The 11,681-nt window shown below is 37.7% G+C and overlaps 1 protein-coding gene across 1 annotated transcript in view; it reads left to right on the forward strand.

The window, feature by feature from the left end:
• TEX9 (testis expressed 9) overlaps positions 1 to 11,681 on the forward strand; it is an 84,681-nt gene that overhangs the window by 58,168 nt on the left and 14,832 nt on the right. Inside the window, exons 6-11 of the mRNA XM_009323420.1 lie at positions 37 to 128; positions 1,046 to 1,109; positions 2,684 to 2,754; positions 6,410 to 6,458; positions 7,490 to 7,575; positions 9,082 to 9,260. Coding sequence (XP_009321695.1) covers positions 37 to 128; positions 1,046 to 1,109; positions 2,684 to 2,754; positions 6,410 to 6,458; positions 7,490 to 7,575; positions 9,082 to 9,260 — 541 coding nt within the window. The remainder of the gene's footprint in view (positions 1 to 36; positions 129 to 1,045; positions 1,110 to 2,683; positions 2,755 to 6,409; positions 6,459 to 7,489; positions 7,576 to 9,081; positions 9,261 to 11,681) is intronic.

The raw sequence follows: 11,681 nt of genomic DNA on the forward strand, positions 1-11,681 counted from the left end.
CCCCCCACCCCCCGCGCTAACTCGTCCTCGCTGCAGGTGCGGAGACCGCCCGGCGGCTCCCCGCCGCCCCCCGCCACGGGGGCCGGTGGGGTGAGCGGCGACTTGCTGGCCAAGGAGGAGGAGTACAAGTAAGGAGGCGGCCGGGGGCGGCAGCCGGGCTTTGTCACCTCAGCGTTACCCCGCTCACTGCTGGCTGTCCTAACGAAGTTGACAGTTAATCCCGTGTATCCGAGTCCCTCAACTAGTTCCCCCAAAGCGTACAGATGAGAGCACCAAAAGCAATGTTTTAATTTTCTTTCGGCACGGTACAGCCCTCCTGCCGCCGTTTCACACAGGCACCTCAGGGCTGTGCACTGCTCTAGGCCTCACTTCGATCCCACAGCATTGGATGTAAGATTTTTCTGCATTTGAAACACTGACATGACTTATGAATATATAAGTGCTTAAGCCTGTTAAAAAAAAAACTTAAAAGCTCTAAAGCTTGTGACAAATGCAGTGAAAGCACATTTAAAAGCACTCGCTCTGTTACCCATCAGTTCTCAGCCCCTGTGAATGGTGAGGATGTACAAGGAGCCATGTCTCACTCAGTCACGCTGCATGAAAAGCTATAAAGTGAAGCATGCAAGAACACAAGCTTATTTTAACCTGTACATATGTATAGTGACACATACATGATTCTTTCTCCAACCCCTGCTGCTAAGTATGTGTAAGGTATGGACTGTTAAAAACAGAAAGCGTTGAGGAAATAAAGACGTAAAATGTGTATTAAGCAATGACATGGCCAAAAACAAGGACACCCTTTACCACTCAGAATTATAGTCTAAACCTATAGTTTAGTGGGTATAGGTGTTTTATTAACTATTGATTTGACAGAAACCCAGGAAATTGTTGAAATGTAACTCTGTTAATACCCTGAAGTATATTTCAGTGTTCCTTTGTAGGATTTATTAAAATTTCACTTAGGTCAGGCAGAGATACTGTCATGCTTATATTTATCCTTTTAAAGCTTTCAAAAACTGAATGACAAGCATTTTTACTCTTGCAGGCGACTGAATGCAGAATTAGAAGCAAAAACAGAAAAACTGGTGCGTCAGGCTGAAGAAGTAATGGTGAGTAGGTTCTACAGACTGTTCCATAACTTAGCCTTGGTTCACATGTACACAGGGTCAAGTTTCAAAAGAAATTATTTAGACCATGACAACTAAAAGTATTTTGGTTTCAAATGCAATCTAAGCTTTTAATTTATTTTTTTCAAAATTGTAAACGTCTACTAAAAACACATCCAAAAGTAGTTTTTACGTAATTTCATCAGGTAGGTAGATGTTCACATAGATGCGTAGAGCATTTGTGCAGACATATACATAAAACTATATAAAAAACTTGTTTATGATGTTTAAGAAAAGTATCTGTAGGTGGTTTTATGTCTTAAATAAATAAATAAATAAATATTTGAAAACCAGATACTGTTGCAACAACATCCTAGTGAGATAGGATCTACATTATTCAAGCTGAAAGAAATACAAAGAATAAGCAACATAAATAGAAAATATGTAGTTAGTAAGAAGGAAACTTTCTTAAAACAGAAAGATTTCCTGGTTGTTGTCAGTATTATCTTTTAACATTGGTGTGGCTGTGTACCAGACAGAGTCAAGTTTTTATATGAAACTTGGACAAATTAAAAAAAGGGAACAGGGGAGGTATGGTTTATATCCAAAACAGTTTGGAGAAGGTGTTCTGCATATTAGATACATTCATTGTAGTGCACTCAAATAAATAAGGCTTAAAAAGCAAATTATTAAGTCTTCTGGAAAGCTATACTTATATGCACTTTTCCTACTGTTGAAACTTCATTTTTATGTCCTGTGGAAACATACGCTTCTCTTGAGCTGTGGTAAGCTGAGGCTAACTGCTTGGCAGATGAAGCATCCAAAATAGCATCTAGTCTCTTTCCTTTAAAAAACAGCAACAACAAAACCACTTTTTTTTTTTCCTTCTCTAAATACAGCAGAAGGTCAAATATTCTTAGGACACTTAATATACCACATGGCACTGCCAGATTGCACAGATATACATTTAACAACAAAAGAAAAACAGTCTAAGTTAAAAAAAAAAAAAAAACAACAAACAAAAAACCCCAACCCCCCAACAAATGCCAAACAGGGCAACTGCATTTTGTTCTGGATGATGCTTTCTAACTGTAACTTAGCAACATAGAAGCTATCTGAACATTCGGACTGAATTGTTCTCTAAAGTACATACAACATATCAGTGTCCAATTATGGTCATATTGCATGAATAAAGATTTATTTTTAATGCTTATTGTGCAGTATGGGAAATTGAAAATTTGTTCCACCTGCTGTGCATTTGCTACTCCTATATTTCAGAGGAAAAGGAGGGAGGGTAATAGCATCTCAGATGATATTAAGCTGGGGAAAAGTTTTATAGGCAAAAGGCAATTACATGTTGTGAAGCAGAAATAAATGTTGGGGGATAGCAATGGCATTTTAATTTTTAGCCATCTTTTCCTGTGTTTGAGAAGTTCTTTTCCACAGTAGACTATAGTTTCCATTCTTTTCCATAGTAGACAATAGTTGTTGTGATCTGTGATTTAGAAATATGTAATTAATCTTTAATGGATTCTATTCCCCCCAAATTGACTACTTTTTTTTTTTTTTAAATAAAGAAAGGCCAACAGGAGATACTATCTAGACCAGTTTCAGTACAGATCAAGTCATGTGAAGACGACAGACCGAGGTATGTGCTTTACAACTGCTGCATACAATTCGTGGGGGATCTTTCACACTGATCCTGCACACCCTGACTTGTGCCCTAGTCATGCTCCTGTTTTATCTATCTTTGCAGCATACTAGATCGGTGGAGTCTAAATTTTTTTCCTATTATTTGAAACAATTGCTGCTAAGTAAGTGTTGTTCCTTGTTATTTCGAGGAAGTCTTAATTTTGCTGAAATGTTCCATCTAGGATGCTAAGTAGTGCTGACATCTGTAAAAAAGCAAGGTAAGGTAACAGGTTTCTTCGCAGTACAAAACAGTAGACGCTCAGCAGTAGATGTTTTTTAACCAGTTCAGCTGACAAAGCAAAGAAATAGATACTGGTTCACATTTAACTTGGCCTAAATGTTCCTGGGACAGGAAGTGCTTGTTAAAAAAAACAAACAAACCAAAAACCTAAGGCAGACGAATATTCAGCCGCCATCCTCTGGAACCTGGATATTATTACACTTCTGAGGCCGACACATACCTTTGGCCTGTATGAACATACGTATGACTGTAGGTTTTGGCCTCTATGTTCAAACCCATTAGCTCTAGAGTGGATACATAGCCGTATTTACTTAGTTGTTCAAGGGTTTGTACATTGATAGTACAGGAAATGGCTGAATTTAAGATAGACTAATACACAGTTTATCAAGGATCTGATCTGGTAGGTTCCTAAATTTGTGATGCCACTGATCTGGATAACAAAGATACAGGGCCAGACTACAAGGTGCTTCAAATGTTAGCTGCAGTTGGGAAACTGTTTTGAAACAGTATATATGAAAGTCTGCTAGAGATGATCAAATAATTACTTTTGTGCGGAGTAAAAGCGAAAACAAAAAGCGAGTTTTTTTTATGAACATAAAAGTTTTTTTCAGTACACAAAAAGGTCTGACCAGAAGTCTGTGATAGAAGCCTGGCTATACCAGCAAAAGTTTACTACTATAGTTAAAATTATTCCTGAGCTATTTTAAAGCCATATCTGTCAGTTTGGGCGGGGGGGGGAAGTCCATGTGTTATCAGTATAATCATGCTTTGCAAACAAATTCTGGATCTTGTTCTAGTTTTATGTTCTGTTAGATGGATTTGGAACAGTAGACAGAAGATTTTTAAGAACTTCAAACTGGAGTTGAGTTATAGGGCTGTTTTATGAAGTAACATGATTGGAGGATTCAGCCCCACAAAGGGAGTTAACAGCTTTGACGGTAATACATTTGCAATAAATGGGAGTGCTGGAAGAATTAGAAAAAATATTGGCAATTAGCATGTCAGAGTAGCAGCTGATCTACCAATTACCTACATAAATTAAAACACCTTAAAACAACCACAGTCTGTGTTCTGGTAAACATTTATGTGAGGGAAGAATTGAAATCCCATGCTGTAGTGAAAAAAACTAGAAATGTGTGCTAGGAATTAGGCACACTGATTATCCGTGAGTGAACACTGAGGCCATTCAATTAGATTAGTTACAAGTATTTAATTAAAAACTTTTTTTCTTTCAAAATGGTACAAGCAAATAGGCTGTAAATCTAAAGGAAGCACTTGAGATACTTTTGAAATATCCATTTGAAATTTCCATTGATTCCTTTAAGGAGAATGAATGCTAAAGCAGCTGGAAAGAAGGGGAGAAACTGAAGCAAAGAAAGAGGTAGTATCAGGGGAAAAGAAAAAAAGACAGGTTAAAAGAAAAAAATGAGTAAGCAAAGTAAAAAAAAAAAAAAAGGCAACAAATATTTAAGTCACTCTCCAGCTCAGTGTATATTTTAAAATAAGTTGTTCTGGAGTTTCTATAGGATAATTTTTGCAGAGAAGCTTTAATTACATAGAGGCAAAGCAGCTCCGGTGACATTGCACTGAAATCAGCTTTTGTTTACACTTTCACCCTTCAGAGCATTGCCAGGCTTATGGCTATGGGAACTGTATGCGCATGGGCAAGCATGGTATAGGCTTTGAATAGGATTAGCAAACACAAAGAGTTTGCTCATGCGCATGCATCTCATGTTTACATGCAGAGATGGAATTGTTAAACATTAGCTTCTGTTTCAGTGTTGCCACAATCCTCTAGCTACTTATTTGTATACCTTTTCAGGATTTACACATTAATTTCACTTACCAAACAGCTGTAGAACTGTATTATGAGGTTTTAAGAATGTGTTGTCATGTATGGGGAAGAGGAAAGATTTAACCATTAAGGTTAAACAAGTTTGAGGAATTTAGTGAACAATGAGGTGGGTTTTTTTGTTTTGCTTTGTTTTTTTGAAAAGAAGGTCCTGAGACAGCAGATATAGTAGAAACAAATTAGTCTATTGATGGAAAGAACATTATTGTTTTCTTGAGTATAGAAAGTGTTGTATTTTCATATTTTTCAGAATAACATATAACTGCTATTTCTGTGGCAGCAAATCCTCACCTTCTGCATGCTCCTAAAGCTAGCCAATAGGAAGGAAGCATGAGGAAAATAGGGTAAATAGACAAAAACTAATCATCCTATTCTTGAAGTCTGTTGCCAACCACACACAGACGATTTCTCCAGGTTTTTTTTTTTTTATTAATAAAATCTGGAGCATTGTGCAGATAATTCTTGTTGATGAATGGATGTCTGAAATTTTTAAAGGCAAGATCTAAACATTTGCTCAAATCAGCTGGGCAAAAAAATAGGGGTGACGATGTACCTGAAATTTAAATTTTATTCCAAATCTTTTATAAGCCAGCATTTTAATTGAAGTAAAAATTATAAAGGGTAGTAAAAGAAGTAGTCTTTCAGTGCAATAACACAGATTCGCGTAACTCATTCTGAAAGCAAAAAAGTTATACATACGACAAGAAACTTGACCTCAATAGTACACAGCATGCTAAAACTTTCTGCTTGTTTCCAGTAAATTTTGAAAACAATCATTTAACCTGAAGTTCAGTTACTAAGAAGCACGGTTTTCAGCCAAATAAGCAGATAAGAAAGCTGTTTTTTTATTCCTGGTTCTTTTCATCTGTAAAATGGATACAATATTTGTAATATGTATTTCAGAGAAAATTCTGTGAGGCTTAATTTATAAATTGCTCCCACCTCATATTCACTTGATAGTCTCTGTCAGTTGACTTGACAACAGTCAATCTGAGCATATAATTGCACTCCCTCTTAGTATGTAGGGGGACACTGGTTTATATCTTCATTTTCTTTGTATTAATTCAGGGATTTGTATGTCAGGTAGGCGTATTAACCGCTGAGCTGTTGGTGATCTTTGGTAATGGATTGTCAGTCTCTCTTGTTGAAGCTGATAACATTCTGCATACTGGCCAAGTACGCCCTGGTACAGGGAATCATTGATCTAATAAGCCAGTAGTTGCAGCAATTGCCTGAATTGCAAGAGGCAAGATTCAGATTCTGGTACATAAGTGAACTCTTGTATTAGATACCCTACACTCATCAGGTGATTTAGATAGCAAATAAGGTAGAATGGAAAGACAGAGAATGAGACTGAATTTATGATTGAGCTTAGTATATGTTCCCACCTTAGCTGTATTGTTTATTCTAGACATACAAAATGCTATTCTCCTGATTCTGACCGGGGGGTTGAATTTTTATTGTAAAATGTTTATTTTGTTATACATGTTCAGTGAATTTTTTTTTTCCTTTCTGCAGAGGTCCACTCTGTCCTGAAGTTTCATCTCTTACACACTCACATGCCAAGGTATCAAAGTCAAAACTATCCTGTTTAATTTCTTTTGCTAGTATAATTTCCACATATTCTGGTTTTGAGGCTGTGCTACACTGGGGACTTGCATGGGTGGGAAGCCAAAAGGAAATGATGTTCAAAGCAGTGCTACAGGGACAGTGTTACCAGGCTTTCTCAGTGCCACTGGTGGTTAAGTGGACTTATATCACATTTAATTTTTGTGTTCTAAGTTTCCTCATCTGTAAAGCATTGACAGAAGTGTTCAGTGTTTTGAACATCAAATTAAGAATTCCACATGCAAAATAATAGAACATAATTCATTTCTTCCTTTACCCCCTTCCCTTCTCTACCAGTATAATACTAAAGGTAGTACTGCTGTCTTCTAGATGTGATAATAAACAAGCAGTCAAAATAACTGAATACAGGAAAGGAAATATAATGGAGAAAGGAGACTGAGATTAGAAACAAACTCAATAGTCTCTAATTGCAATTACATTGAATCTTTTAGGAGGTGAGCTAAAGCTTCCAAAATACTGTCTGCAGTTATTTATCAGAATACAGTAGAAAAAAAAGCCTAATTTTTGAAGATTTTATTTGAGTGAAAGTAACAAATATATTGTTAGATCTTCCTTCTACAGGGACTTTATAAGATCAAAATAATGCATAAAAATAGCATGTTTTTGAAGGTATGATAAGCATTTTTCAAATAAATGCACTCTGTTGACAGTGCAAGATAGCTAATATCTTGATAATAGCTGAGAGCCTTGCTTATGCATAAATTTATTATAAGTATGCATGCAAAAACTCCCACAAGCAAATGACTATTGGATGTACTATAATTTGGGCATACGGACATGAAATTTGCAAGATAAAGATGAGTGCAAATAAAACTGGAAAATTGTGCTTTTGAAAGTTTGAAAAGCATACTTTGAAAAGTATCCTTGAGTCCGAATATATGACACACACCCCCCCAAACAAAAAACACTAGAAAAAAGTAATTCCTAACTCATTAAAAAAAATCACTGCTTTCTGAAAAAAATTTGTAGCTAGCAAACAAGAAGAAATGTGCTTCCATGCCCACGGCTCAGAACAGACCATACTCTGGAAGTAAGGGAAGAAGAACAACTTTAAGGTATATTATACACATCTTTTTGTCTGTAATAAAGTATTTTTAGTTGCTATTTTTGTCTATCAGGTCGTTTTTATTCATGTATGTTTCTACATTTATATATATTTGTATAAATAAATGTATCAAACTTTTGATCCTCCTCAGTCAGCTCCACCACATAGCTATCTCTGTTTACTTGCATAGAGCACCAAAACATATTAGTGAACATAGGTGATAAATATTACAACAATGAAACTGTTGCTTTCTGCTCAAGCACTTCTCAAGGCTGGCAGTTAAACTGTTAACTCCTTTAGTGAAAGGATGCCTAATGAGCATACATGTGGGAAATACATCATCTGAGGCAACATGAGAGAGCACACTTAGGTGGTGCAGAGTGATTTGAGATCAGACCGGTGATGGGAAAGATGAGGCCCTCGAGGGTCTCCCCTATTTTGGTGAATCTTGGGCTCACAGGACAAGGGAGAGTCAGTAATAGTACCACAGCTTTCAGGGGTTTCAAGCTGAAAAGCTTCAGCTCTGTAGATAGCAAATTCAAGGTTGTAAAAGCAAGAAATGGAGATCTGGACAAAAGAAAAGAGTAGAGAAATGCGTAAGATGCTGGGAGCAAATTAAAACTGCCACAAACACCAAAATAGGATGAAAATTGTCTGCAACGTGGCAGAACGTGGAACTGACACAGGCCAAGGTTGTCTTTTAGGACTTGGGAGTCACTTGTGGACCCTTTGGACCTCCCTTGGGCAGTTCAGGGGAGACCGTCATGCTGGCACCGCATCATGAGGTTTAGAAGTGCAGATACAGGACCTGCAGGGTGAACCCAAAGTTGTGGGAGAAAGTTAGCAGCTAGAAGGAGTTTGGAGGCTGCATTGGGATGAGGATATATTGGAATAAGAACTTAGGAGCTTCAAATCCTGTGGCAACTAAAGTCATCTTTTTATAAAAGAAAGCTGAGGAGATACCCTATGTAGAGGATGTCACATACCTTGGTTTTGGTTTTATGACAACTTTGGCATGCAACCTCTAGGATCAGTGAAGTTTCCTAGGCCAGGCATAATGCTACAGAAATTGTGGTAGTAAGGTAGGAGTATAGCTAGAGAGGACAGAGCTCTAGAAAAGTTAACGTGCAGGGGGGAAAAATAGCAGAATTTAAGGCAGAGGCTAGTAGTGAAAGCCAAGAGAACATTCCTCTGTTTCTTTCTTTTACTCCGATTTAGTTATGAAGCTGTTGGACGAGAAGACCATGCCAAAATCTTTTCGGTAGAAAATGGTACTGTTTCTCTGCCTCCTACATTATAATATGTAAAATCCTGTAATTGTTTATGTGGAATACGATAAAGGTATCTTACATAAAGAAAATGAGAAATTGCCATCAATGCATCTTTCATACGAATGCAAGCAATGAAGTTGCATTAGATAAATAACTGTATACTCTTAAAAATAGCAAATTCACTATATTTTTGTGATTTTTTTTTTTTATTATAAATTTAAAATCTAGGGTTTGCTTTTTTTTAGTTCAAAAATAAGAAACCTGGAAGTACAAAGTGCTGATGATGTTGCAGTACTGGAGGATTGCATAGATTTTTCTTTAGCAAAGACAATAAGCAAAATTGAAGAAAAACTAGAGAGAGGAGGCTTACCAGATTGTCTAGATGATGATATTATTCCAAGCGTTGGAAATGAAATTGGAGCAGGTAGGTTTCCTCCCATGGTTAAGTACTGTTATTCTTACTTCCCGACTGTTAGAAATGGATTCTCCTGGGGAAAAAAGGAAGAGTTTCTGTAGAAATTACAAGGAAAGTTCTAAAGCCCTTAAGTTAAGGGAAAAGGAAAAGAAGGTTTTTCTTCTTTATGTAGTCCTAGAGGAAGATAAGGTCACATATGAATAATCATGGGGAAAAATGAATTTTTATCTCGATTTCCACCTTTGTAGGAAGACATTTGGATGGTTACATATGTTGAGTACGTGCGTAACATTTGATTCATTTCACTGGGGAAATAGAAATACATGATGCTAATTTTATTTCCAAAAAGATGAGCTTCAGTCTTCTGCATGCATTCTGCCTTTAGAGGAAAAAGCCTTTCCTCAGATCTGTGCTGTGGATCTTAGTAAGTGGCTTAAATGAAGTAATGTTTCAGCTACAGTGCTTGAATGAGAATCCTCCAGGTACTTTCCCACTCCAAATGGTGTGTTTATGTTTGTCCTAGAAATATAGGAGGAAAGGGGATTGCAGCATTTGCCAGCGAAGCTGAAGGCATGATGCACATCTGTCTTCTTGGCTCTGGTGTGATAAAAGTGGGTTTATGTAGTTTCTTACAATGCCAAAGCAAGCGTGAAGTCAGAAATTCACTGCAGTAGTACAAAATGCCCAAAACCTCTTCTTTTTAATCTAACAGCTTCATGTCAACAAGCATGCCAACACAGAAATAGTTTGATTTCTAACCTCATGTAACTCTGTGCAGGTTTTCTGTTAGTAAGTCTGCCAAAACAGATCCTCAGATATCTTTTTTCATAGTTCTGAAAAGTTTTCTGAAAAGAAGTTGCTTTGTACTGCATTGGAAGCTTACACCAAATAAATTCAAGGTAACTCAAGAAGAGTTATTACTGGTGTCTAGTAATTGGGTCTTGTGGACCACGGGCATGCATTTTAGTATTGAGAATTGTTTCTGTAGCTAATGATGAAATGAAAATACTCTGTATTGTTTTTTACTTTTTACATTCGATATTGACTATTTAGAACACTCTGAATGCCTCCTTAATATGCTAAATAAGTTATTGCAGAGCATGCTAGCAGTGTCAAACTCACAGAACAGTTACAGTTTTCAAAGGAAGTAGATGTAGATACTAAATAGGCCCTGTTACAGAATGGGCTGATCCCTTAGCGGGAATCTCCTAGTAAGGGGTTCCTTAGGCTTATGTGCCTGTGCTAGACTTTTTAGGCCAGCATGCTGATAAGGTTCCATAGCATTGTCCTTTCCCTGAGCTTCTTGCAGTGCTCTTCCTGGACTTAAGTTCCATATCTTTATTTCATGATCACAAGTTATCACAGCGCAGCCATTTTTCTGCCAACACAGTAGCTTACACATTATTTTTCTTGGGCTGTTTTGGGGGGTTATAACTCAACTCTGCAGTAACAAGCAATGATAGAAGCACACAGACATGTAGAAGGCTGATGATGAAGCTCTATTTTTATCTAATATACCCTTACACATATGAACAAAATACCTGAATGCATTGTCATGCTTTGTGTTAATCTTCAGATTATCTCAGGTGTTCAAGACACCTACTCTTTCTTGTAGGGCAAGAGAGTCTCTCAGATGTCCTTTTCGTGTTTACCGTTCCCTAAAGTGTTGGTTACTTTATAACCTAAGACCATCCTATTAAGTGATACCCCTCCCCCTTATCAGCCTCATCAGGTGATTAAAATTGACCAGTTAGGAAGCTAATTGCTTAATTAACTTTACCTCTTGTGAGAATTCAAACTAATTTTGGATCATAGCCACCTCCCAAGGCTGATCTGGTTCTACTTGTGCTCTTGGATTTTCAACAAGTTTTACTACTAAGTGCTCTTAATGATACAGAGCTGTCTAAGACAGAAGAGAAGGTACACAGGTCCATGGGACCCGATGAGATCCATCCACGGGTCCTGAAGGAACTGGCAGATGAAGTTGCTAAGCCACTATCCATCATGTTTGAGAAGTCGTGGCAGTCCCGTGAAGTTCCCACTGACTGGAAAAGGGGAAACATCACCCCCATTTTGAAAAAGGGAAAAAAGGAAGACCCGGGGAACTACAGACCGGTCAGTCTCACATCTGTGCCTGGAAGATCATGGAACAGATCCTTCTGGAAGCTATGCTAAGGCACATGGAGGACAGGGAGGTGATTCGAGACAGCCAGCATGGCTTCACCGAGGGCAAGTCCTGCCTGACTAACCTAGTGGCCTTCTATGATGGAGTGACTACATCAGTGGGATGTAGGGAAGGGCTACAGATGTCGTCTATCTGGACCTCTGTAAGGCCTTTGACATGGTCCCCTACAACATTCTTCTCTCTAAACTGGAGAGGTATGGATTTGATGGGTGGACTGTCCGGTGGGTGAGGAATCGGTTAGATGG

The sequence above is a fragment of the Pygoscelis adeliae genome, unplaced genomic scaffold (assembly GCF_000699105.1).
Source record: "Pygoscelis adeliae isolate BGI_AS28 unplaced genomic scaffold, ASM69910v1 Scaffold545, whole genome shotgun sequence".
NCBI lineage: Eukaryota > Metazoa > Chordata > Aves > Sphenisciformes > Spheniscidae > Pygoscelis > Pygoscelis adeliae.